The sequence below is a fragment of the Octopus bimaculoides genome, chromosome 1 (assembly GCF_046866305.1).
Source record: "Octopus bimaculoides isolate indiv1 chromosome 1, ASM4686630v1, whole genome shotgun sequence".
Classification (NCBI taxonomy): domain Eukaryota; kingdom Metazoa; phylum Mollusca; class Cephalopoda; order Octopoda; family Octopodidae; genus Octopus; species Octopus bimaculoides.
In genome coordinates this window covers 1231853-1259158 of record NC_142928.1, presented here as the reverse complement: position 1 = coordinate 1259158, position 27306 = coordinate 1231853, and the positions used below count along the sequence as shown (strand labels likewise).

The 27306-nt window shown below is 40.1% G+C and overlaps 2 protein-coding genes across 2 annotated transcripts in view; one reads left to right on the top strand and one right to left on the bottom strand.

Moving 5' to 3' along the window:
• LOC106878066 (chromatin assembly factor 1 subunit B) overlaps positions 1-7353 on the bottom strand; it is a 30453-nt gene extending 23100 nt beyond the window's left edge. Inside the window, exons 1-4 of the mRNA XM_014927160.3 lie at positions 7206-7353; positions 4178-4300; positions 3746-3851; positions 2967-2993 (exon numbers count right to left, since the gene is read on the bottom strand). Coding sequence (XP_014782646.1) covers positions 2967-2993; positions 3746-3851; positions 4178-4300 — 256 coding nt within the window. The 5' untranslated portion in view covers positions 7206-7353. The remainder of the gene's footprint in view (positions 1-2966; positions 2994-3745; positions 3852-4177; positions 4301-7205) is intronic.
• Positions 7354-12598: 5245 nt separating this feature from the next.
• LOC106878065 (complement component 1 Q subcomponent-binding protein, mitochondrial) lies at positions 12599-25980 on the top strand. The gene is made up of 6 exons (XM_089347429.1): positions 12599-13088; positions 16879-17029; positions 18232-18319; positions 20880-21000; positions 23084-23172; positions 25575-25980. The coding sequence occupies exons 1-6, from the start codon at positions 12713-12715 to the stop codon at positions 25722-25724; spliced, it is 975 nt and encodes a 324-aa protein (XP_089203555.1). The 5' UTR covers positions 12599-12712; the 3' UTR covers positions 25725-25980.
• The last annotated feature ends 1326 nt before the right edge of the window (positions 25981-27306 follow it).

Genomic DNA, 27306 nt, shown 5'->3' with positions numbered 1-27306 from the left:
GCATGTAAAAAGCACCCACTACACTCTAGGAGTGGTTGGCGTTAGGAAGGGCATCCAGCTGTAAAAACTCTGCCAGATCAGATTGGAGCCTGGTGCAGACTTCTGGCTCACCAGTCCTCTGTCAAACTGTCCAACCCATGCCAGCATGGAAAGCAGACGTTAAACGACGATGATGATGATGATGATGTTGTTAATTTATATTCCAAACATCATCTTAATGATGCCAAAGTCATTTCAGTAAATTCTTTATTATTTCCAAAAGTAATAAAAACAAAGACATTGTCTTTCAAGAGAAATACTGTGGAAACAAAAGCTTTAGAAGCCAGCATTGTTGCTAAGTACACACCATTAGCAAGTCAATATCTCTGCAATTTACTTCCGAATGGAAAACAGGTCACTGAGGACAAAGTGCTGTTGTCAAGGTTTACAGCACAATGCTATCAAAAGAAAACCAACTGTTAAGTCCCCAGAAGGGATAACAAGAACATTAACACCAACATCGGTTTAACTCTTCAGCATTCAGATTATCTGTCAAATGTAATCCTCGTTTTTTCACATTTAAAAAAAAATTAATCATGCATTTTTCATGGGTTTGAGATTGCAATGATCATCCTCATCATCTAACATCCGCTTTCCATGCTAGCATGGGTTGGACGATTTGACTGGGGACTAGCGAACCGGATGGCTACACCAGACTCCCATCTGATCTGCTAGAGTTTCTACAGCTGGATGCCCTTCCTAACACCAACCACTCTGAGAGTGTAGTGGGTGCATTTTACGTGCCACCTGCACGAAGGCCAGTCAGGCGGTACTGGCAACAGCCACGCTCAAAATGGTGTTTTTTACATGCCACCTGCACAGGAGTCGGTCCAATGTTTTGTTCACATGCCACCGACACAAGTGCCAGTAAGTGACTGTTTATTTTTAGAATGACATTGTAGGGTAGGTGTAAGAGGCTGGACCTGGCCAGCTTGAATATAAAACAGGGATAATAGTTTGGCTGGATATGGCCAGTTTAAATGTTAATGGGTGAATATCTAAAGTGATAGTATGTTGTCAACTTAATGTGACAGTCCCATGAAAGGGAAGAATGCTACTGTTATTTAGCCCTAGGAAACACCATTTCCTGTGTCCTTATGTTTTCAGAGTGGAGATAAGCACCTCCACCCAGCAAAGCCATTATCCAGAGACTAGTTTCAGAGTCATTGCTCATCATCAGTATGGAGTAGCTTGGCTTGCTAGCTGTCAATGCCTATCCACCTTTGAAAACATATTTCAAGTGAAATACATTCACTGATTTTTGAAAATAGAAATAATACATTTCTAAATCTCTCAGAGAGATTTATGCAGTAGCAGCACAATAAAGTGATAGTATGTTGTCAACTTAATGTGACAGTCCCATAAAATGTGTTTCCTAGGGCTAAATAACAGTAGCATTCTTCCCTTTCATGGGACATTAAGTTGACAACATACTATCACTTTATTGTGCTGCTACTGCATAAATCTCTCTGAGAGATTTAGAAATATATTATCTCTAGGTCCATGTCTATTCTTCCATGTTTGCATGGGTCAGACGGAGATCAACAAGGTAGATTTCCTATACCTGGATGACCTTCCTGTAGCCAACTCCCGCCTGCAACCAAGCAAGGTAACATTTACTCCATGGCCAGATATGCTTTTGTAGGATGTTTGGAATGAGTGGCATTCATTTAGAACAAGGGTTCTCAACCTTTATTTACCAATGGACCCCTTTCATGTCGATCTTACTCTCGTGGACTCCTACCCTAATGCTAGCTAAAGTCCTCTACAAAAATAACTGGGGAAAATATTCGTGTGTGTGTGTGCACACATGTATGCATATCTTCATCATTTAACATCTGTTTTCCATGCTGGCATGGGTTGGACAGTTTGACAGTAGCTGGCAAAGTCAGGAGCCACGCCAGGTGCTGTAGTCTGTTTTGGGCTTGGTTTCTACAACTGGATGCCCTTCCTAATGCCAACCACTCCAAAGCCAAAACATTTGTTCGGACAATAAACCAATTAATGTCAACAAGAACAACAATTCATTTTGTGAATGAGGTTGCTATAGAAAGGCGGTGAGCTGACAGAAACGTTAGCACACCAGGCAAAATGCTTAGCGGTATTTCGTCTGTTTTTACGTTCTGAGTTCAAATTCCGCTGAGGTCGACTTTGCCTTTCATGCTTTTTACATTGCACCATCACCAGTGCTTTTTATGTATATAAACATATATTTATTTAGGCTAATTGGTGTTAGGAAGGGCACCCAGCCTTAGAGACCATGCCAAAACAAACGTGGAGCTTGAATAGTTCTTCAGCTGGTCAGCTCTTGTCAAACCAGCCAACCCATGCCAACATGGAAAATGAACGTATGACAATGACAATGATGATGATGATGATGATGATGGTTGCTATTCCTTTCGTTTTCCTCCAGTTTCACTTCTGATTTCTCTTAATTCCCAAAGGAATTTTTTTTCACCAAAATCTTGGTTAACTGTTTTATTGGTATTTTTTAAAATTTGTTTCTTTCTCTTGCAATATTTTCTTTCAAAGCAAAACTCTTTTCATGGACTCGTAAAATATTACCTTGGACCTGCTCCAGTTTACCATTTTTGGTGGGGTTAAGCACCCCACGCCCATTCAAATTTTAATATGGGTCCCCGGGAATAATATGGACCCTGGCTGAAAAGCAAATTTACAACAATCACATGTTTTAAAACAAGTAGATACAAACACATACATACATACACACACTAACACACACACACACACAATAGGCTTCTTTCAGTTTCCATTTACCAAATCCACTCACAAGGCTTTGGTAGACCTAGGGCTATAGAAGACACTTGCCCAAGGTGCCCCAAAGCTTCAAAAAAGCCAACAACTTCATACTAGCAGATATTCCTGTATCTTTCTTCCATCAAAGCAAAATGGTAAATGGTTCTTACCATCTCCACCTGAAGCCATCAATTCACCTGAAAGAAGAAATATTAAAGAGTTAACCATGTTTTAGAAATTGTACTAATTAAACAAATATAACAAAATGAGGTCTCACCTCCACTACTAACTTAGATAACCTAAATAATGGAAGCTATCAACTACTTCAAACTTGCCCTGCTGGCAGTTGATGGAGTCTATTTTCTGCCCACTTTCAGTGTTTATAGTACCTGTGCATCTTCCGCACACAAAAGCTAGTTTCCTTGCTAACTTTCCTCTGATATTGCTGCACCTTTTATGTGTCCAAAGCTTACACTGGGTGCATCTTATGGAGTTTCCTACCTCACCTTTTTCTACAGATTGAGCAGGGAGGGCCATCTACCTGAAGGGATTTGTGAGTTGTCTGCAGGGTGCGGCCTTCCAGCTGGCCAGCCCTGGTCAAACTGTCCAACTCCAGACGTTAAATGATGATGATGATGATGATGATGATGATGTCAATAGTAGTGAGGACACCAACCCTGGTCTATAATATATGTGGCCCAGAGATATACAAAATGCTTGCCTAAGGTGTCACACAGTGGAATTGAACTCAAAACTATGTGGTTGGAAAGCAAACTTTTTAACCACACAGCTACACCTGCACCTTCTTCACACTCTTAAGAAAGGTATGAACACTACACAATCCCACTTGTACTTTGAAAACACTGATTCATAAGAAATCAAAAATTATTTTCAATTCCAAATGACATTACACTCCAGAATACAAAAGAAACTAGTTTCAAAAACTTACCATCTGGGGAAAAACGAACAACATTCACCGATTTTGTGTGTCTTTTAAGATTAGATAAGAATTCTATGGCGACCTTTGAAGAATTGTCAACCTTCACTTGCCAAATCTGAAAGAAAGAAAACAAAAATTATTTATATTATTTATATTGGACGGATATTTGTCCTCATCTTGTTTGTTGTTAACACAATGTTTCGGCTGATATACCCTCCAACCTTTGTCAGGTGTCCTGGTAAAACTTTGAACCCAACCCTGGGTTCTCGTTCCTATCTGCCTACACCTGCTTCACAATGAGAAAGGCTATTTCACTAAAATCTTCATTATTTTCAAAATTATTCAAAACAAAGGCAGAGCATTTCAACAGAAATATGGCAACGAAAGGATTTAAACATGGGAGATGATTATTTAGACAAATATACTGCAAAAAAGACTTACCCTGACAAATTTATCCACTCCAGCAGTGGCCAAACGTTGGATTGCGTGATTCCCTGGCTGGAAATCAACTGAGTAAACAGGGTCACGTTCATGCCAAGAGATTTCTGGGGTCACAACCTTCATCTGAAAGTGGAGAAGAAAAAAGATACACAATCGTAACACTCTTATAAAATCACCATCATTGTCATCATTTAGCATTCGTTGGCATGGGTTGGACGGTTTGGTCAGGGTTGGAAAGCTGAGGGGGCTGCACTAGACTCCGGTTTGACTTGGCATGCCCTTCCTAACGCCAACCAATTAACACTGTACCGGGTGCTTTTTATGTAGCACCAAGTGAGGTTGCCAAGTATTTCGCTAAACAAGACCCACAACCAAGGGGACAGTTTTGAGGGATGTAGCTTTATACCAGGTGATGAGAGATTCATGATACTGACTCATAAAACAAAACACCCTTCAAATGTCAGGCAATATGCTGTGCTTGAGAACACCCGTGACCGATGGCAATGTTGTGTAACTGGCACCCATGCCGGTGGGGCATAAAAGGCACCGTTCGAACATTGAGCCCCATGGAGGCAGTGACAGGAGACTGGATATTAGGACAAAATCCCGCCAGAGAAATTTTACATGAAAATATCAACTTGGAAATCTTTAAAATTTCTTTTTTTATAAAATTTCACATTTTTATTGTAATGAAAGAATATCCTGGGGGATTATGTACTTGTACCGGTGACTGAGGCCTTCGGTAATATACCATGCTTGAGAAGACCTGTCAAGCCAAGTAAGATGGTAGTCGTGGCCAATACTGGTGTTAGGTAAGTAGCACGTAGAAAGCACCAGCTAGAGTGGTTGGCATTAGGAAGAGCTCCAGTCGCAGAAAAGCATGCCAAATCAGATTGGAACCTGGTGCAGTTCTCCACCTTACCAGTTTTCAATCAAACCATCCAACCCATGCCAGCGTGCAAAATGGACATTAAATGATGAGAGAAATATAAATACATCTTTATGTAGAGGAGATATATGGCTACCTCCAGCTGGAAAAATAAAGATAGTGGTGAAAGGGTCTCAGGGTGTATCCTTGCTAAAAGGAGAAAGTTATTTAACGTTTTCTTCTGTGATGTCACACATAAGTTCTATAATCTACAGATTTCCAGCCATGACCACAACATTTTTTTATGTCTATCCATTACTACATTATCCAATGAGTCATCATCATCCTTTAATGTCTGTTGTCCATGCTGGTATGGGTTGGATGGTTTGACCAGGGCTGGCATGCTGGACCAGGCTCCAGTCTGATTTGGCAGAGTTTCTACAGCTGGATGCTCTTCCTAACGCCAACCACTTTACAGAGTGTAATGGGTGCTTTTATGTGCCACCGGCACGGGTGCCATTTGCATGACACCGGTATCTGCCGCGACTGCAAATTTGCTCAGCTTGATGGGTCTTCTTCTCAAGCACAACATAATGCCAAAGGTCTTGGTCATTGCCTCCATGAGGCCCAACACTCAAAAGGATCTCAGCCACTTTGCCTCCGTGAGGCCCAGTGCTCAAATGGTGCTCTTTACATGTCAGCATGGGTGCCAATTACGACACCAACATCAGCCATGACTATGATTTCACTTGGCTTCACAGGTTTTCTCAAGTATAGTATATCTCCAAAGGTCTCGGTCACTAGTCATTGCCTCAGTGAGGCCCAAAGTTCAAAGATCATCCTTCACCACTTCGTCCCATCTCTTCCTGGGTCTACCTCTTCCACAGGTTCCCTCCACAGTTAGAGATCGGCACTTCTTTAATTTAAGAGAACTGGGATTTGAAATTTGTCTGCTATTTCTAGCAAACCAAGTGACCACATTGAAGCTCGTCTAATATAAGCCCAAATCAGTTGAGCAAATCCTATTAATTATAGGCATTCCAACCATAACCATCCAGTATTTTATGTATATATCAGAGACTATATTATATGCATTACTTGTTTGTTTGTTTGTTTTCCCCCCGCCCACATAATTCTCATCAGATCAGAATTAATTATTCTATTTATCTTGCACGAAAACTAATAGCAATAACAATAATGGTTTCTGATTTAGGTATAATGGTCAGCATATTTGAAGAAAGCTTTTTAGACGGTGTCATTGACCCCAGGAATTAATACTTTATCGATACCCGAGGAATCAAATAGCAATAACAATCCTTTCTACTATAAGCAAGACGTCTGAAAATCTGGAAGGGTAGGCGATTACATCGACCCCAGTGCTCAACTGGTCCTTATCCCCAAAAGGATGAAAGAAGGTAAAGTCGATCTCGGAAGAACTTGAAGCCGGAAGAAGTGTCGGTAAAGATTTTGTTCAGTTTTTTGCTAACGATTCTACCAAAGATAGAAATTACGAAATTCATTTATTTCTGTCCAGTCATTTCTATCATATTAATTATTTAGTATATTTTTAAGAAGAGATTTTTTTTTTTTTGTTTCTACGAACTTTTCAAACAATCAATGAGTGAACACTATGTAAGTAGGTAAATTCATGGAAGTATTTATTTATATTAGTATACCATCCTATGTAAAGGATTTCAAATTCAATTATTCAGACAAGTAGGGAGTCTAAAAAGCAGTCTCTCGCTAGCAAAAGACTTACATTTAAAACTTTACAATGAAAATAGTTTCATAATGAAACATTTTGTTTAGACACATCATACCAAAAAATTGAAAACATTTCGCTAAAGAAAAAATACTCAATTATCCTCAGGTTAATTCATTATCAGTACACACAAATCGTAAAATTCCTTTAGATATTTAAACAAGTTAATAGCATCGTCAATACACCAAAATAAAAAGGAATATCTGAAATATATTTAGAAATAAAAAGAAAAAGTTTGTACACAATACATCACTGCGATTTGTAAAATGCATTAATAAAGCAAAGCTTTTCCTTTTCATAACGAACAATTAATTACCATATTCATATAAAAAGTTATTTATTTTACATTAATGGTTTCTCGTTAATTATATTAAGCGTTATTGTAGAAATATGTTCACCTTGTCTTTCAGAACCGTCACAAGTTTCGGGTCGCGCGAAGATACAAACTTTGGACATAAAATTGATTTGGCGCGAAAAATTTCCCACAATCCTTTACGGTGGCCTTTATAAATTCCTGCTTGTATTAGCAGCAGCAGCAGCTTTTTCTTGTATTCGCGATGGTACCCTGATAGTATTGGCGATAGTATTAGGTGGTGGAGTCTGTTCGTAGAGGTTATAGTGGAACGGCGGAGTTTCGGATCAGGATGTCCACATAAGTTGGAATTTCTCTGTTTTGACGGGGAATTTTCCAATTTTTTTCCCTCAAATGATGGAGATCCGGGCATTTTTTTATGAAAAGAAGTTTTCAAAGATTATGGAACTTGCTTGTAGTTGGTGGAACCTGCCTGTGATACTTCTTATACAATACGGATACCGATGAACGGTTCTTGCCTTGGCCATCTCCCTCTTTTTCTTTTTCAGTTTATACTCCATTGTCATGAGTCCTTCCTTTTTCCAGCAACGTTGGGAAGTTATTCGGCTGTTATTTCTAACTGATTGTGTGACCACCTTCAACCACAGAGGAAACCACTACATAGTCGTTTGAGCAGCTAGAAATAGCAGCCAAATTGCCGTACATCTTACTATCTTAAAAGAGAAAAGACACAGATAATATATTCCTAGATATACAAAATCACGGTTGTTTCCACCGTGATTTTGTATAGGCGCTTCGGTCATGACCATCCTGACATTTCCTAATAATGAGTACATAGGAAGACTACAGTATCGAATGACTTCTTTTTAATCCGTACGATGTGATTAAGGTAAATCTGGCTGTCATTTCTAGCAAGTATATCAACCACTTAGAACATCCTTCTCTAACAACACGCGTTGTGGTTGTTGCTGTTGTTCAAATCCCAAATCAGTCCTGATCGAGCTATCAGCGATCAAAGACGTTCCAACCGTGACCACTTTGTCTTAGTGATATGACTAGGACTATTATTATCCAATGTGGCCTTCAGTTAAAAGAATATAGTCTAGTTAGAAGAGGGGCTTGGGTGTTATTTCTAGCAAGGGAAGCGACCACGTATGAACTCTCTTGTTAGCGTGGTATTGATGGAATCCCTTAACACGACTTCAGCAAGTATGAAGTCTCTGCTTCACTGCGGAGTTGTAATAAGGACGAGACTGGCTTGTTCTGGAAGAAGGTGCCTTCCAGAACGTACATCATGAAGGACGAAGCCAGAACCACAGGATTTAAGGCACAGAAGGACAGAGTGATGCTAATTATGTGTAGCAATGCTGCTGGTTTCATGATGAAATCAGGACTTATCTACTAGTCCGCGAACATGAGGGCCTTCAAAAGTAAGAATAAAAACCCACTGTTTGTCCACTGGATGCACAACTCCAAGGCCTGGATTACCAAAAGTCTAAGTTTGAATCGGTTCCACTAATGCTTCATCCCTCAAGCCAAAGAATACCTCCAAAATGTTTGCATGAAATTCAAGGTGTTGCTTGTTATGGATAATGTTGTTGGTCACTCTTCGGATGTGAATCACGAGGGAATCTAAGTCAAGTTCCTTCCTGCCAACACCACCTCCCTCATCCAGCCTATGGATCTGTGCCTTCAATGTGCTTTACACTCGGAACTCTCTCCTACACCTTGTGGACGCAATGGATTCGGACGACAATATTTACTAAGAGGAACACTGGCGTAACTTCACGATCGCTACGTGCCTGTCAGTCATCCGCGCTGCTCTTAAAGACATGAAAAAAGAAACCCTCATCGCATGCTGGAAGAAAGTGTGGCCAGAGTGTGTCCAGGACTACGAGGGCTTCTCACCTGAAAATGTTCAGCACGAGGCTGTCAACAATGCGGTGAAACTGGCAAAGGTACTTGGTGGCGAAGGTTTTGACGACATCACGCAAGATGGGGTCAACGACCTCATCGATGCCCACGCTGAAACCCTGACAGAGGAAGATTTGCTGGAGTTAACGAAGTCTGCCAGCGAAGAGGAGGAGGAAGCACCAGATCCAGAGGAAAAGGAGTATAGGAAAGTTGGTTATACGTCATTAGATGTATACCTGACTTTCCTATATAAAATTAAGATATTAAACGGAACGCTGAACTCCAGACTATCAACTTAAACAACACTTTATTTAGGTGGTAAATATATTCATCTTTAGTTCTTGTTGTTACAGCTTCTCTGTGTATGAGCATAGTTGTTGGGACGTTGTTATGTAGATGTGAGCGAGCTGTCGAGTGTAAGTCCGAAAGATGGAGAGTGACAGCTATACACGTAAAGAGACTGTCTCCAGGCTGGAATGTTGGAGACACTGCTTGATACGTCCATGCTCTATTGCTGGCCAGCAAGAAAGAGACTGTCTCCAGGTTGGAATGCTGGAGACACTGCTTGACACGTCCATGCTCATGGCCGGCCGACCGAGAAAGAGATAGAATTAAGCGGGAAAGCTTGCTTGTTTAATTCCACGCATGCGCACGGCGTTACTACAGGAGGATAAGATGGACCTCCCAATCAAACGTCTGTCCGACCTTTTGAGGACAGCAAAGGAATTGCAAAGGAAGGCGGAAGCATGCGATCCTTATATGGTTCGGTCTCTCCAATTTAAAAATGCCATCGATGGTGCCATGCAGACATATAAGACTCTCCTCACCACCATGAAGTACCAACGACAGCAACTTCCCATCACAATGTCCCCCAAGCCCAGCAAGAAAGCCTTGCAGGAAGATACGACATCCCCTAAACACCTGAAGAAGAGGTGTCACCTGAAGAGCTTTAAATCTTCTTTGCTGTGCAGTCATTACCTTCATTATTTTTATCATCATCGTCTTAAATCAATATCATTCATTATTGGTGAGTAACAGTACATTTACTTTATTTTTTTATTAAATTATCCTTATATATATATATGTGTATATATATATATATATATATATATATATATATATATATATATATATATATATATATATATATATATATATATATATATATAACGTTATATTTTGGCATTTATAGGCATTTTTATGAACCACGTTCAATATTCACGGTTTATGTTTGTCTGTCCTTGTTCGTCCCCTCTTTGTAAGGCCTTAATGGCCAAAATTTTGAAATAAAGTAGCTAGCTTACCAACCACATGGTTCCGGGGTCATTCCCACTGCGTGGCACCTTGAGCAAGTGTCTTCTACTATAGCCTCGGGCTGACCAAAGCCTTGTGAGTGGATTTGGTAGACGAAAGCTGAAAGAAGCCCGTCGTATGTATATACATATATATATATATATATATATATATATATATATATATATATATATATATATGTGTGTGTGTGTGTGTGTTTGTGTGTCTGTGTTTGTCCCCCCAACATCGCTTGACAACCGATCGTAGTGTGTTTACGTCCCCGTAACTTAGCGGTTCAGCAAAAGAAACCGATAGAATAAGTACTAGGCTTACAAAGAATAAGTCCTGGGGTCACAGTCAAATGACTGAAACAAATAAAAGAAATTAAAAAAAAAGAATATCCGGAAATTGATGCTAAATGAAATTTTCATTTTCCGCTTCTTAAAAAAAAAAAACTACGCCTTTCGTCATTTAGACCTGTCATTATCAAGGACCCCTTTTATTCAAATGAGTTTTCCCATGGACCCCAGGATATTGAAAGGTCTGTCAGCTTAATAAAATGTCCACGGACCCCCAGTACTACATTTTTGAGGACCACCAAGGGTCCGCAGTTCACAGGTTGGGAACCACTGATTTAGAGGGTCAACAAAATACTATAAATATTGAGGGGTTAATTCAAATGCCGATACCCTTTCTTTACAAATTCGTGGCTATCATTTGAAATTATGTTAACCGTATTGACTTTTAGAATATTCTATCGACGGCCACTCAAGATATGAATGACAGCGCTTACATTTACGCGTTGGATCCCTTTATTTCAACATTGTTGGTTGTGACAGGGTTATACTGTGCCCAGTGCCATCTTTAAGCATGTCCGGGAGCGAAATTTTGTTTCCCACGAGAGTTCCGGACTCTAGTAATGAACTCATTTGCATACATCCAATCAGAGCAGAGCCACCTTTATCCTTTCTTCCTTTCTAGTGCACAGTGCATTCCTTACTCTTTCCCTCTCTACTGGCAGACAGCAATTTCTCCGTCCTCTACCTGTCGGGCAAACGAATAGTAAATAATATTTCTTCCTTCTTAGTGTTGATCTTTCGATGTTCACTGGTTACTACTCTGACGTTGGTACTAATTGAATTGCTGGAGTTACTTAATTTTTTCCAGAAAAATGTTTTTAAAAAGTTATAGATAGAGCTTTAGAGTTTGATCACTTCCACCCAGTCAGGAAACAGGATTATAGGGCCCAGCGAATTGATTTGCCCAGAGGCCTATGATGCAGTTACGAAGGCCCCTGACTACCTTGTCGAGCTGCAATTATATTTTACCATGAGTGAGGGATGCTTCCTTTGCTTGTAACATTCTTCCATAGACGTGAATCGTTACAGAAGTTATTCAGATTCAACCAATCTTCTCTTCTTTGTTACACTAAATTATTTTCTTTCTGCTCTCCTCTCGTAATGCCAGACCTAATATGTCGCCGGCTTTAGCACCAACACGATCATCGGGTACCTTTAGTGGGCCTTTCTTGTCACTCCTTTGAAGGGCAGCAAAAATTGCGAGCACTTCTCTCCTTCCTTGTCTAAATTATAAAATATAATTCAAATTGACAGTACACTAATCTTACAATTATTATTATTTCTGTCATAAAATCTAGGTTATTAAAACTATTGCGTACTTGTTTGTTTGTGATATTGGTTTCAAATTTTGGTACAAGGCCAGCTAGTTCAGGAGAGAGGGTAAGTCAGTAACGTCAACCTCAGCGCGCAACTGGTACTTATTTTATCGACCCTGAAAGTTACAGTCGATTTCGGCAGAATTTGAATTCAGAACAGACGAAATGCCGCTAATCATTTTGCCCGCGTGCCAACGATTCTGCCAACTCGCTGCCTTGTTTGCCTCTAATATTACGAATATGGTGTGTGAGTAAATCCATATTAAGATGATTTAACAAAATAATTTCTAGTCATTTCCTTTGTATTGCTCCATTTTTCTAGCTAAGTCTAACACATCACCCGGTTTAACACCACCACGATCTTTGGGTGCCTTGACATTTTTGAAAGACCTACAAAAGTCGTAACAGCGACTTTTCTCCTTTTCTGACTAAATAATAAAAATTTTTAAAAATTCAAATCGACCATATCTTATAATTATTTTTATTCTCTATAAACTCCGAGGTCATTGACTGTTTTGTACTTGTCTGTGTGTGTGTGAGTGACATTAACTATATAAAACATGTGTGGCTCTGTAGTAGAATGGTTCAGCAAGTAATTAATTAGCTCCACTCCCCAATTATCTGCCTTTAGTCACATCGCAGTTATCGTCCTTGCAAACTACTTCAGCCTCTGACCTGAATTCGTGGCTTGAGGTTGTTTTAATCTAAAAATGTTTTCGAGTAGTCTAATACCTATTCGTTTACATAAACAAGGAATTCAGCTAACCAAGATGACCTCCAGTATAGTTCGACACCTTAGTAGTGGTCAGTATTGGCGAACAGCTTTCAAAATGTCTGAAAAAAGTGTTGGCCCCGTTAATGTAGGCAGTACTTCAAGTATAACCAAGGTGAATCAGTTTTGTAACCCATTCTTCAATGCAGCCAGATTTTATTCACGTTTCTCTTATTCTACGTCCAGTTCATCTGTTTCTATATTTCCATCTGTGACCGGTAAATTCATTTCTTCCACACCGCGACTCTTCACCTCTCAACCTCAACTTGCCAATGTCACCTCAAGTCAGCATTACCGGCTGCTACACACAGAAGGTAAGAATTCTATGTTTAACTCCCCACCACATGTATACTATATATATATATATATATACACACAATAGTATTTCTAGACTTGTCGACAATTAACTAAAACTCTATCACGTAATGTTGATTCTCTTTCCACATGAAATTTTTCGAAAAGTCTGGAATTTTTGTTATATTTTACTTTGTTTTTTTACCAATTCTGTTGTCATAGTTATGTAATTCTAATATGTATAACCCCATAATAACTAATTTTATTTTGTTTATTCTACACAAGTCCCAATTTCGTGTACATCAAAGTTATGTTACTTTATAATTATATCTGGAGGGTGCTTCATTAAATAATCCATTTCATGTCCATACCACGTGGTTAACTAGCTTCCCTTTCAGCGATACACTTTAACTCCTCCACATATATTTTACCACATTTATTGAAGGATTCTATCAAACTCTGATTCCGTTGTGTGACCTGAAAGTATCATTTTACGTTTTAGAATTATTTTATTACGTGTTTCCTTAGCGCCGAATTTCAACAACCGGCATTGATGACCTACCTACTTTCAAGTAAACACCTTGTCCTCAATACATTCTTTTCAATTACGATATTTTTTATCGATGGATAATAAAATAGTTGTTTTAATTTTTCATGGTTTGAGATAGTTTAGAAAATAAAACAAAAACTGTATACATTTATTGAATAATGGAGCGCACATTGCCATGATGCGAGTGTGGTCGATGCCAAGCTCACCACGTACGATATTTTAATTAATTTTTTTTTTACAGTTGAATTAATCGTTACTGTTGCATAAAATGTTTAAATGACGGCAGTGGTGAATGGCCAAATTGGTAGAATACTTGACAAAATACCTTGTGGTTTTGTTTAGTTATTTCCCTTTGCGTTCTGTGTTCGATTTCTACATGCGGTCGACCTTGCCCAACATTTTGTATCCTTGAAGACATGCGCACGTTTAGCGGCACCGAAATTTCGTCAGAATTTTGGGATAGCTGTCCCTCGAAGTCCCTGTACACTTTCCTTTCGTGGGAGAGGAAAAGCGGGTTAATATCTAGTTTAACACCCGGCCACCAAAAGAAAAAAAAGTGTAATAGGTGTTTTAAAAAAAAAAAATGTAATAAACGAATCTGAAAACAAAATTTGCGGAAACGAACCGGGGCTAGGGAGAGGACTTTCGGAAAATTCACACGATCCGATTTTTTCCCTCGACTTTCAGGAAAATGGATATCTTTTAATGGAATTTTATATAAATACCTTTCAAACGGCATAGATTACTATTATAAAGAAATACACACATACTGTATACTAGCAATGCTTCCCGGCGTTGCCTGGGTGTTATGACCTACAACCACATTGTATTATTTGTTCCCTTCTTATGGGTAGAATAGGCACGGCCGATATATAGTTTAGTGTCCAATGAAGGAATGTTACGCGTAAGTGGGCTGGCTACACCCCTGGTATAGGTCTTCTCACGCACAGCATATTTCCAAAGGTCTCGGTCACAAGTCATTGCCTCGGTGAAGCCTAATGTTCGGAGGTCGTGCTTCACCACCTCATCCCAGGTCTTCCTGGGCCTACCTCTTCCACGGGTTCCCTCAACCGCCAGGGTGTGGCACTTTTTCACACAGCTATACTCATCCATTCTCGCCACATGTCCATACCAGTGCAATCGTCTCTCTTGACGTGGGCACTCTTAAGAGTGTGAAGAAAGTTTATAAAAGCTTAAATATATAAGAATAAAAAAATAAATATAGGTGCAGGGGTGGCTGTGTGGTAAGTAGCTTGCTAACCAACCACATGGTTCCAGGTTCAGTCCCACTGCGTGGCACCTAGGGCAAGTGTCTTTTACTATAGCCTAGGATTTAGTAGACGGAAACTGAAAGAAGCCCGTCGTATATATGTATGTATGTGTGTATATATATATGTATGTATGTGTTTGTTCCCCCAACATCGCTTAACAACTGATGCCGGTGTGTTTACGCTCCCGTAACTTAGCGGTTAGACAAAAGAGACTGATAGAATAAGTACTAGTCTTACAAAGAATAAGTCCTGGGGTCGATTTGCTCGACTAAAGGCAGTGCTCCAGCATGGCCACAGTCAAATGACTGAAACAAGTAAAAGAATATATATATATATATATGCATACACACTATGGAAAACTCAGGAGGTAAAAAAAGAGAAGACATGGGCACTCTTAAGAGTGTGAGGAAAGTTTATAAAAGCTTAAATATATAAAAAAAAAATTTAAAAATATATATACAAATTATATGATGATGATAATATATATATATATATAATGGAAAGAACTATATCCAAATTAAAGGCACGGCTATGGGAACGAGGTTTGCTCCCATTTATGCGAATTCGGTGATGGATTACTTAGAACAAAAACTCTACCAGGAAATAGAAGAGAGATACAACACTGAATATAGGAAGTATATTGAAAAAGCATGGAAAAGATACCTTGACGATTGCTTTATAATCTGGACAAAATCTCAAAACACTGTGGAAGAATTCAACACCCTCCTGAACAACCTACACCCATCCATCCAATTTACAAAGGAGATGAACAGTAGCAAATTACCATTTCTAGATATAATGGTAGTTAAAAGGAACACCGCCAAATATATATATATCATCATCATCGTTTAACGTCCGCTTTCCATGCTAGCATGGGTTGGACGATTTGACTGAGGACTGGTGCAACCGGATGGCTACACCAGCCAACAATCTAATTTGGCAGAGTTTCTACAGCTGGATGCCCTTCCAAACGCCAACCACTCAGAGAGTGTAGTGGGTGCTTTTACGTGTCACCCACACGAAAACGGCCACGCTCGAAATGGTGTCTTTTATGTGCCACCCGCACAAGAGCCAGTCCAGGGGCACTGGCAACGATCTCGCTCGAAAACCCTACGGGAGCCAGTCAGGCAGTACTGGCAACGGTCACGCTCAGGATGGTACATCTTATGTGCCACCAGCACAAGAGCCAGTCCAGGGGCAATGGCAACGATCTCGCTCGAAAACCCTACAAGGCCAGTCAGGCAGTACTGGCAACGGTCACGCTCAGGATGGTACATCTTATGTGCCACCAGCACAAGAGCCAGTCCAGGGGCACTGGCAACGATCTCACTTGGCTTGCCGGGTCTTCTCACGCACAGCACATTTCCAAAGGTCTCGGTCAGTAGTCATCGCCTCGGTGAGGCCCAATGTTCGAAGGTCTTGCCTCACCACCTCAGCCCAGATCTTCCTGGGCCTACCTCTTCCACGGGTTCCCTCAACTGTTAGGGAGTGGCACTTTTTCATGCAGCTATCCTCATCCATTCTCACCACATGTCCAAACCAGCGCAATCGTCTCTCTTGCACACCACTACTGACGCTTCTTATGTTCAGCTTTTCTCTCAAGATACTTACACTCTGATGGGTATGCACATTTACATTACACATCCAGCGGAGCATACTGGCTTCATTCCTTGCGAGCTTACGCATGTCCTCAGCAGTCACAGCCCATGTTTCACTGCCATGTAGCATGGCTGTTCGTATATATATTTAAATAATATATATATATATATATATATATATTATTTATATATATATATATATATATATATATATATTTCCTAAGTATTGTAGTGTGTCCTTGACTATTATTTGTGTCCTTTTTTGCTTTAAGATGGTGGGGTGATATTTGGCTGCTACTTCTGACCTGACAGGTCCCTTTTTGGAACTGTTCTTAAAAATATAAAGTAGATAATGTTTTTTTTTAATTTTTCTTTTTTTTTCTCCCTTTAGTTGATGCTGAACTCTCCAGATTTTTAGAGAAAGAAATCGGTCTTGGCCAAAATACAAAAAAATATCCCGCCAAACTTCCAGTAATTGACGGATTTGACATTGTTACAGACAACGCCAAAATCACTCTCACAAAGACTTTAGGCAATGAAACGTAAGTTCGACAAAGCATTATATTACCAATTTATGCTTATTTACTAACCTGATTGGGTAGTTGTAATACTGACGTTAAGTTTTAACATGGTTGAGATGGCTCTGACTAACGAGTTCACCACATCCCTCACTCCATCCAAATGTTAACCACATCTGGTGGTCATCAGCAGTTAACACTGTGATGGATACCTACTTTATAATACAAAACTTATAAGAAAGAATTATATGTAAGGACTACAGCATCCGTGGGGGCCAAACAGGATCCTGGCCCACTCCTGAAGAAACATGCTTTTCACTATGCTTTCTATTTCCTATGCTTTGTATACAAAGGGGTGCTGAAAAGTTCCAGGCTTTTGGGTACAAGAAAATGCAGGAGGATTTGTTAATTATGATTTTATTCAACATTTTCCCCTCTCAGATTGATGAACTTACTGCAGGGGTCCTTCAGTTTTTCTAAGCCCTGTAAAAGAACTTGGAAGGTTGGACCTCTGTCCAGGCCTTTTGCGAGACCCTGAAAGCCAGGAACTTTTCAGCACCCCATTGTATATTTACATATATTTCACTTAGGTGTTGCGATTTTAACTCTTTCATTACCGTATTTCTGTTGAGATGCTCTGTGTTTCTTTCAATTAATTTTAAATATAACAAAGAATTTAGTAAAATAACTTAGTTCTCATTCAGCTAGTGTTAGGAACATAAATTGTGACTAAGGTTTGGTGGAAGATTTTAATTCAAAACTTATGAAAACAAGACATTTGTACTCAGAGCCAGAGCCGTTGATAACGAAAGGGTTAAGAATTGTTTCTCTATTATATATTTTGATTGCCTGGTGTAGAACTCAATATACACGTGTTTCAGAAAACTGCAAGGTGTAACTCAGGCGTTCAACTAAGAGTCTACCATATTTTATAGTGGAAACAGCTATAAGCTAACGGAGTTCATTAGATAATTATTTATTCTTTTGTCATCTTTTTTCTTTTACACATGTGTGTGTGTGTGTGTATATATATATATATATATATATATATATACACACACACATATACACATGCGCGTGAATGCATGTTTCTGTATGTTAGTGATGTGTTCGCTGTTATTGTCGGGCTCTACCAGATTGATCTAGTTTAGATCTCTAATTCTCTCTTCATTAAATATGGTCGATTTCTTATTCGATTATCGATGTTGTCTTTTATTGTCTTTCAGAATTACTATCAATTTGAACATAAACCATTCTGTTGATGCCGATGAAGCTGAAATTGTCAACGAGTCACAAGATGATGATGTAACTCAGGTAAATTGTTTCATAAAAGTCTTCATAGCAATAACAAAAAAAAAAAGTCATATTTGTCTCCCTTTGATCTGTTTTTAACACAGCAAGTCCATAAGAGAGTTTTTTTTTTATCTCAGGACAAATAACTGCAGTAACTGGCCTGTCAAGCGTGTATACATTGAGTATGATACACAGATCATCATCATCGTCGTCGTTCGTTTAACGTCCGCTTTCAATGCTGGCAAGGGTTGGACGATTCGACTGAGGACTGGCGAACCAGGTGGCTGCACCAGGCTCCAATCTGATTTGGCAGAGTTTCTACAGCTGGATGCCCTTCCCAACGCCAGCCTCTCCGAGTGTGTAGTGGGTGGTTTTACGTGCCACTAGCACAAAGGCCAATCAGGTGGTACTGGCAACGGCCATGCTCAAATGGTGTTTTTTACATGCCCCCTGCACAGGAGCCAGTCCAGCGGCACTGGCAACGACCTCACTTGAATGTCTTTTCATGTGCCAGTAAGGTGACGCTGGAAGTGATCACGCTTGGATGGTGCTTTTTACGTGCCACCTGCACAGAAGCCAGTCAGCTGCTCAGGCAACGATCACACTTGGATGGCGCTCTTAGCACTCCACTAGCATGGATGCCAGTCATCCAATTTGCTTTCAATTTCACTTGCCTCAACAGGTCTTTGCAAGCAGGGTTTTTAGTGTCCAATGAAGTAAAGATACGAATTAGTGAGCTGGCTACACTTCTGGCAGAGGTCACAGATTATGCTCTCACTTGCCTTGCCGGGTCTTCTCACGTACTGCATATTTCCAAAGGTCTTGGTCAGAAGTCATTGCCTCAGTGAGGCCTAATGTTTGGAGGTCGTGCTTCAACACCTCATCCCAGGTCTTCCACGGGTTCCCTCAACTGCTAGGGTGTGGCACTTTTTCACACAGCTATCCTCATCCATTCTCGCCATTTGACCATACCAGCGCAATCGTCTCTCTTGCACACCACAACTGATGCTTCTTAGGTTCAACTTTTTTCTCAAGGTACTTACACTCTGTCGGGTATGCACACTGACATTACACATCCATCGGAGCATACTGGCTTCATTCCTTGCGAGCTTACGCATGTCCTCAGCAGCCACGGCTATTTTAATTAATTAGTGCTTCAGTTGCTTATACCAGACTTTTTTTAATCAGCTGTATGGTTATTGCAACATCAGTGAATGTTTCATTCACTTTTTCCTCTCACAGACAATTCCTCAGCTGAGCACAAGTGCCATTGAAAAGGCCAAAATGCATCTGGCACTCTTGCTGGTTGCTACTGAGACGAACTTTCTTCTCTCCCTCTCCCTAGTGGTTCTGTTTTTGACACAAGTCCATCAGAGGTGTTATCGCAAGTTAAATACTGCAGTAATTGGCCTATTGACGGTGTATACATTGTGGTACATCAATTGCTGTTTTTTAATTAATACTGCCTCAGTCACACGTGTCAGATTCATGAAACTAAATAACCCTGTCCTTTGAGAAGTGGTCTTGTTGAATATCATCATCATCATCATTTCGTGTCAGGTTTTTCATGCTTGTAATGGCTGAGCAAGTTGATTTCAACACTAGTACCTTCCCACTTATTTTGCCCCATGATCATCTATTTTGTGCACTCCAGAATTCTGAGATCACCCTTTATCATTTCTTCTTCTTCTGCATGGTTCTTCCACTTGGATGACAATTGGATAATAAAAAAAAAGGTGTGAAGTGATCCAATTGCAAACATGGAAATGTGGATGTTAAAAATGGTGTTCCTCCCCACCTCACCCACCTAGCTTTGCCAGCTCCACCCAAACCGTCCAACCCATGCCAGCATGGAAAATATATTGATGATGATATACACATCATCATCATGTAATGTCTGTTTCCCGTGCTGGCATGGGTTGGGTGATTTGCCAAGAAGTGGCAAGCAGGAGGGCTGCACCAGGTTCCATAGTCTAGGCATGCTTTCTACGGCTGGATGCCCTTCCTAACACCAACCACTTTACAGAGTGCTGGCACAGGTGCCTTCTTATGTGGTACTAGCATGGGTGTTTTTTACGTGGCACCGACAAATATATGTATATATACATACGCATCTGATGGGCTTCCATCCAGTTTCAAAATACGTTCACAAAGTTTTGTTCAAAATAAAGTTAAAATTGAAAAGACATTGCCTGAAGGAGCCATGCAGGGAATTGAATGAGAGGGATGAGGTTGGGCAGGCATCCTATCATTCATCATCACACATCTGTTTACCATTGAGTGCTTATTAGGTGGCACCAGTGCAGTCACCAAGTAACTTACAAGCCAAGGCTGCTTGGTTGAAGGAGGTAGCTTCGTGCCAGGTGCTGAGAGGAGGTTAAAGAACGATAGAGGAACAGTTACAGGTGTCTTTCTGTAGAGGAGGGACTTGGTTATTTCATTTGGTAAAGAGAGAGGAAAGCTGGTGGGTGTTGTAAATATTAATGAGAATAAGATTTTGTAGTTTGCTAAGTCTTAAGAAGTTCTGTAATTTAGGCTTACTCTTATCTGAATTCTATTTATTTGCAATCCTCTTTTACAGATGGTTTCTCGTCCTCCATTCACTGTGGATATCAACCAAGGTGGCACTGAGACGTTCGCTCTTCAATGTTCTTTTCCAACAGATATTGATGATGACCTTGCAGGAAAGGATGACGCTATGGGTAAGCAAAACAACAGATGTTCTTTTAACACCAAAAAAAAAAAAAAACTATGACAGTGTTATTTATTCAGAATTGGTCCTGTGTGTAGATGTGGTGTGGTGTTTGCTTATTTTAAAACTATTCATTCATTTCCTTATGAATATGATCACATAAAAAAGAGAGATCAAACCACTAGGGGAGCAGTAGGGGCAGTCTACCCCAGGTGGCACTTTTCATCCTGTTGTAGGCTATTGCTGTAGGCAATCTGTTTTTCGTGGGGTCCGAGGGCAGCAAACAGAAGGGCTTTCCTGGGCAGCACACACTCTAGTTACATTAGTGGATCAAGCTATTTAACCCTTTTAACATTTAATCTGGCCCCTATCCAGCTCAAATATTCTACCTGTTCTATCTTCAAACTAGTCGGATCCAACCTCTTACACCTATCCTACAACATAATTCTAAAAATAAACAATCACATCATCAAAATCTTGAAGCTATGAAACTATGCTCGATTAATTCTTCATCATCATTGTCATCTTCATTTAACGTCCATTGTCTGTGCTGGCATGGGGTGGGCAGTTTGACAGGAGCTGACCAGGCAGAAGCCTGCACCATACTTCTAGGTCTGTTTTGGCACCGTTTTTACAGTTGGATGCCCTTCCTAATATCATCATTTAATGTCCATTGTCCATGTTGGCATGGGTTGGGCAGTTTGACCGGGCTGGCACACTAGAAGCCTGCACTAGACTCAAGTCTGACTTGGCATGGTTTTCTACACCTAACCCTAACCCTTCCTAATGCCAACCACTCAGCAGAGTGTAATGGGTGCTTTTCCATTCCCCTGCACTGGTGCCATTTGCATGACCCCAGTATCTGCCACGAATGCAATTTTACTTGGCTTGATGGGTCTTCTTCTCAAACACATCATGCCAAAGGTCTCAGTCATTCATCAAATACACACACATATTATACATGGTGCACAATATAATGTTAAGACAGTCGAGTGTCCAGTGGTTTAATGTTTGTTCCAGTCTATGATGATAATCTCCCTTTGCAGTTCTAAGGCTAATAAAACCTGTTTAACACCAGGTCAACCATGATTGTTCTTCTCTCACACATTGAATATCTAAGACTACATTATCCAATGTCTCTCCCTTTTCAAGAACATGTGATATAATCTAAGGGTGATTTGTTTGCTGTTTCTCACAGGTTATCATATAACAGTTCACACTCTTCTTTAAAGAAATCTTGCATAATTTTGTAGGAGTTGTATTGTTGAATGGTTTAAAATCTCACTTTGCTACTATGGGGCCACAGGTTTGCTCCTGTTGTGTGGTACCCCGGGCAAATGTCTTTTTCTGTTAGCTTCAGGTCAACCCATAACCTTGTGTGTGAAATTGGATAGATGGAAACTGTACAGAAGCCTGTCATGTGGATTGTATCTATTTCAAAGGTATTATCTAGCACAGTGTCACTAATTCTACCCGAGAAAGGTACACGTCTGGAATATTCAGCCAGACGTGAATTCAGGAGCAGATAATTCAGTTGAGAATGAACGACTGAATCTTCATTATTAAATATTGGAGATCAGGTATGGCTGTGAGGTGAAAGGTTTGCTTCCAACCACATGGTTGTGGGTTCAGTCCTACTTCATGGAACCTTGGGCAAGTGTTTTCCGCTATAATCTCAGGCTGACCTTTGATTTGTGAGTGGATTTGGTAGGCAGAAATTGGAAGAAGCTAGTGTATGTCGGCAGAGGTAAAGAATATGCACACCACCCATTTTCAGCATAACCCTTACCCTAAACATTAGGTGTGTGTATTCTTTACCTTCACCGTATATGTGTCCCCCCCCCCCCCCACAGCTTGATAACCAGTGTTGGTGTGTTTACATTCTCCTAGACTGATAAATACCGGACTTAAAAACAAAAATAAGTATTGGGGTTGATTTGTTTGACTAAAAAATTCTTCAAGGTAGTGTTCCAGCATGGCCGCAGTCTAATGACTGAAACAAGTAAAAGTTAAAGTCCAACCATCCATAATTTTACTTAAAAATTGTTTTGATTGATTAACTATTGTAATTATTGATTTTTCGTTTCTTTCAGTTGACCAATTTCAAATTGATGAAGTCACTCTACATGAGGGCGACTGGAACGATAAAATGTACAGTCTCGGGGCCGAAACAATGGATGGGGTAAGTAAAATCCTTTTGTCCCTTATCACTTCATCTTCCTTCCTCATCTACTCCCATTTCCCTTACACACTTCCCTCTAACTGATATTCACTGTGTCTGCCTCAGTCTCCATCTCTTTATCATCTGTCAAACACTTTTCACACTCTTGTGAACCTACCCATCCACCCTTTCTGTTCCTCTATCTCTATTCTCTTCATATTCACCTTGTACCTTGAGAGTATGCCCTCACCATCTTCTCATTCCCACTATGGAAGCCATGTATTCTCCTCTTCAGCAAGACACCTATTCCTGTATTATACTTTCACCTTCTTCAATACTACACACCCCATTCAGTTCAGAGTTTTGCCTTGCAAGTATTTGGTACCATGAAAAAAAAAAAAGCACCCAGTACACTCTCTGAAGTGGTTGGCATTACGAAAGCATCCGACTGTAGAAACCATGTCAAAGCAGATATTGGAGCTTTGCTTCGTTGGTTTCTGTTGAACCAGCCAAAAAGGGACATAAAATGATGCCTCGTTTAGTAGAGATTGGAAATCCTAATTTATATATTTAGCAAAACATTTCATTCAAGCTATTATTTATTTGGGGTGTATTGTTTATAATCAACTTGTTTACAAACTTTTGTTACTTTTTTTTCTGCTGAAATGCATTGCTTTCTTTCAACTTTATCTGTAAAATGGTTGGCATTAGGAAGGGCATCCAGTTGTAGAAACCATGCCAAAACAGACAATTGGAGCCTGATGCAGCTCTTGGCTTTGCCAGGTTCTATAAAAACGTCCAATCCATACCAACATAGAAAACATTAAACTATGCTGATGATGAACATATTAAAAAAGGATGTTTTGCTATACATCTAGGAGTTGAGGTGGGGCATGTCAGACAGTTTGGCATCAAATAGATTAAACTTTTTTTTTATTTTTGTTAAATCTTGTACTTCCTCATCCAATCCATGTCATCATCATTTTAATCTCTGCTCTTCAATGCTTGCATGGCTCAAACCAAAAGTTGTTGAGGTCAAGGTTTTCTACAACCAGATATTCTTGTTGCTGCCGACCTTGACCCTGTAAGATATTTCTGAATCCTTTGAACATGAACACTTCTATGACCCGACATGTTTTCGCAGAAGATTGTGAACAAACGACACCGTTTTTTTGTTTTTTTTTTGGTTGAATGGTGGCTTTGTTTACGATCATCACACAAATATCAAGACAAAGAGATACAAACAGTCATCACATCATTAAACAACCATTTTCCATACAGGCGTGGGTTGGACAGTTTGACAAGAGCTGGTAACTTCAGGGACTTTGGCACGGCTTTTACAACTAGATTCCCTTCCTAACACCAAACCACTTTACAGAATGGACTGGTGCCTTTTACATGGCACCGGTGAGGTCACCACTTGCAAGACAAAGATCCCTCAATTGAGAGGTGGAGGGATCAAGTGTCAAAGAAGGTGGCTTTGTGCAAGGTGACGAGGGGGTTAAATCATGATAAGAGGGACAGAAACAGGTGCCTTGCATTGCATACATCTATACATGTGATAGAGATTTTATTTCCCATTTACCAAATTCACTCAGAAGCTTTAGTCCAGGACAAGGGTAGAAAACTCTTACTCAAAGTGCTAATGCTGGTTCTATGTAACGTTCATCATCATTTGATGTCCGCTTTCCATGCTGGCATGGGTTGAATGGTTTCACTGAGAACTGGTAAGCCGGAGGGGCTGCACCTGGTTTTGATCTGATTTGGCAAGGTTTCTATGGCTGGTTGCCCTTCCTAATGCCAACCACTCCGAGAGTAGTGGATGTTTGTTATGTGCCACTGGCATGGGTGTTATTGACCTGACACCAGCATCGGCCACAGCTATTCTCTCACTTGGCTTGACAGCTCTACACAAGCACGCTATGTCACCAAAGGTCTTGATTACCTGTCACTGTCTCCATGAGGCCCAACGCTCCAACGGTGCTTTTTACGTGCCAGTCAAACAGCACTGGCATCGGCCACGACTATGATTTCACTCGGTTCGACAGGTCTTCACAACCTTGTTTAACCCTTTAGCATTGAAAACTGCCCTATTTAACCTAAATATTCTGTTTGATATTTAAACCAGCCAGATCCAGCCTCTCAAACCTGCTCAACAATGTCATTCTAAAAATAGACAATAATATCATTGAAATCATGAGGCTGCATGATTAATGATTAATTAAAAACAATGTAAATCAATAAGCATTATATTTTGGACAGAATAATGTGAATAATGCTTAAGGGTTAAAATTCAAGGCAATATTGTTGTAACTATTTTTTAATTTCTTCTACTCCCAGGTTTAAATGATTTTATAATGTTAAAATACTTCTTCGAGATGTTTACTGAGGAATTTTATATCGTAATTATTTTCTTTTAATAGAATCTTTATGACCTGCTTATGGATATGCTTGACGAACGTGGAATCAATGACGAGTTCATTAACCAGTTGATGGATTTCTGTACTGTCTACGAACACAAGAGATATTTGTCCTTCCTCAACGGAATCAAACGGTTTGTTGATAAAAAATAATTGTTGCCGATGCTAATTGAGCACTGAGTGTTATTTTTTGATTTAGTTGTTTATACACTGTAGTTGTCAGTGTATATAAAGTGAATAAAGGTTTTGAAATATAAATTGAAACATTTTCAAAAGAAATGGCCAAAACACAAACAAACAATAAGGAAAGGCTTAGAAAAGCCGGTGTAAATGGACTGAATGAAAAAGCATTATTTCAACCGTGTAGATGTATTGTGATGTAATGAAATAAAATTTTTCCTTAAGTTGACTTCCTTTCCTCCATTTTTCTCATAATTTCATATCCCTATCATTTAACATCCTCCTTCCATGCTGGCATGGGTGGGACAGTTTGACAGAAGCTGGCCAAGCAGGAGCCTGCACCATGCTTGTGTCTGATTTGGCAAGGTTTTTACAGCTGGATGCTCTTCCTAACACCAACCACTCAGCAGAGTGGACTTAGTGCTTTTTACGTGGCACAAGCTCAGGTGAGGTCAGTTTTGGTGTGGTTTTTACACCTGGATACCCTTCCAAACACCAACCACCCAACAGAGTGGACTTAGTGCTTTTTAAGTGACACAAGTATAGGCAAAGTCAGTTTTGGGGTGGTTTTTACAGCTGGATGCCTTTCTAAATGCTACCTACTTAACAGTGAGGACTGGGTGTTTTCTAAGTGGTACCTGCACTGTTAGGATCACCAAGACAAGGAATCTTTGAGAGGGGAGGAGGGGCATTGGCAGAGATGATCTTGTGTCAGATGATGAAAGGTAAGAGTGTAACAGAGACTGAAACAGATGTGTTGTTGTGGAGGAGGTAAATGATTACCCAGCCAAAGAGAGTGAGAGTTAGCAAGAATGAGGGCAGAAACAGGTGTGCTGAAGAGGAGGGACATGGTTACCTGGGGGGAAAGTTATGAAGGAATAAATCTGCACTTAATTCCCCCATTTCCATGCTGGCATGGATTGGATGGTTTAGGCTAAAGATCCTCCCGGAGTCCTACAGACTTACAGGACTGGTTTCTGTGCTACATATATTCCTCACCTAGACAGGACACTGACCCATCATAGGATTACTCCTTTTGCCAGATGAGTGGACTGGAGCGACATGAAATGAAGTGTTTTGCGCAAGAACACAATGCATCATCTGGTCCAGGAATTGAAACCACAATCTTATGATCATTGAGTCTGACACCCTACCACGCACTAAACCATGCGCCTCCACTTTGGGCAGTTTGACAGGATATGACTAATCCAAAGACTGAATTGTGACCCAATGTCTTCTTTGGCATGATTTCTGCAGTTGGATGCATTTCCTAATGCTAACAACTTCACAGTATGTACTGGGTGTTTTTAGGTGCAGGAGAGGCTGTGTGGTAAGAAGCTTGCTTCCCAACCACATGGTTCTGGGTTCAGTCCCACTGCGTGGCACCTTGGGCAAGTGTTTACTATAGTCTCAGGCTGATCAAAGCCTCATGAGTGGATTTGGTAGATGTAAACTGAAAGAAGCCTGTCATGTATATATATATAGTTGAAATTTACAGAAAAACAAAAGACAAGGCAGGTGTATTTAGATGGATACTAAATTATTATTATTATTG

Coding starts and splice junctions, on each gene's coding strand:
- LOC106878065 (XM_089347429.1), top strand. CDS start 12,713: ATGTTTTCGAGTAGTCTAATACCTATTCGTTTACATAAACAAGGAATT. Junction 21,001..23,083: donor AGGAAAGGATGACGCTATGG/GTAAGCAAAACA, acceptor CGTTTCTTTCAG/TTGACCAATTTCAAATTGAT. Junction 23,173..25,574: donor GGGCCGAAACAATGGATGGG/GTAAGTAAAATC, acceptor TTCTTTTAATAG/AATCTTTATGACCTGCTTAT.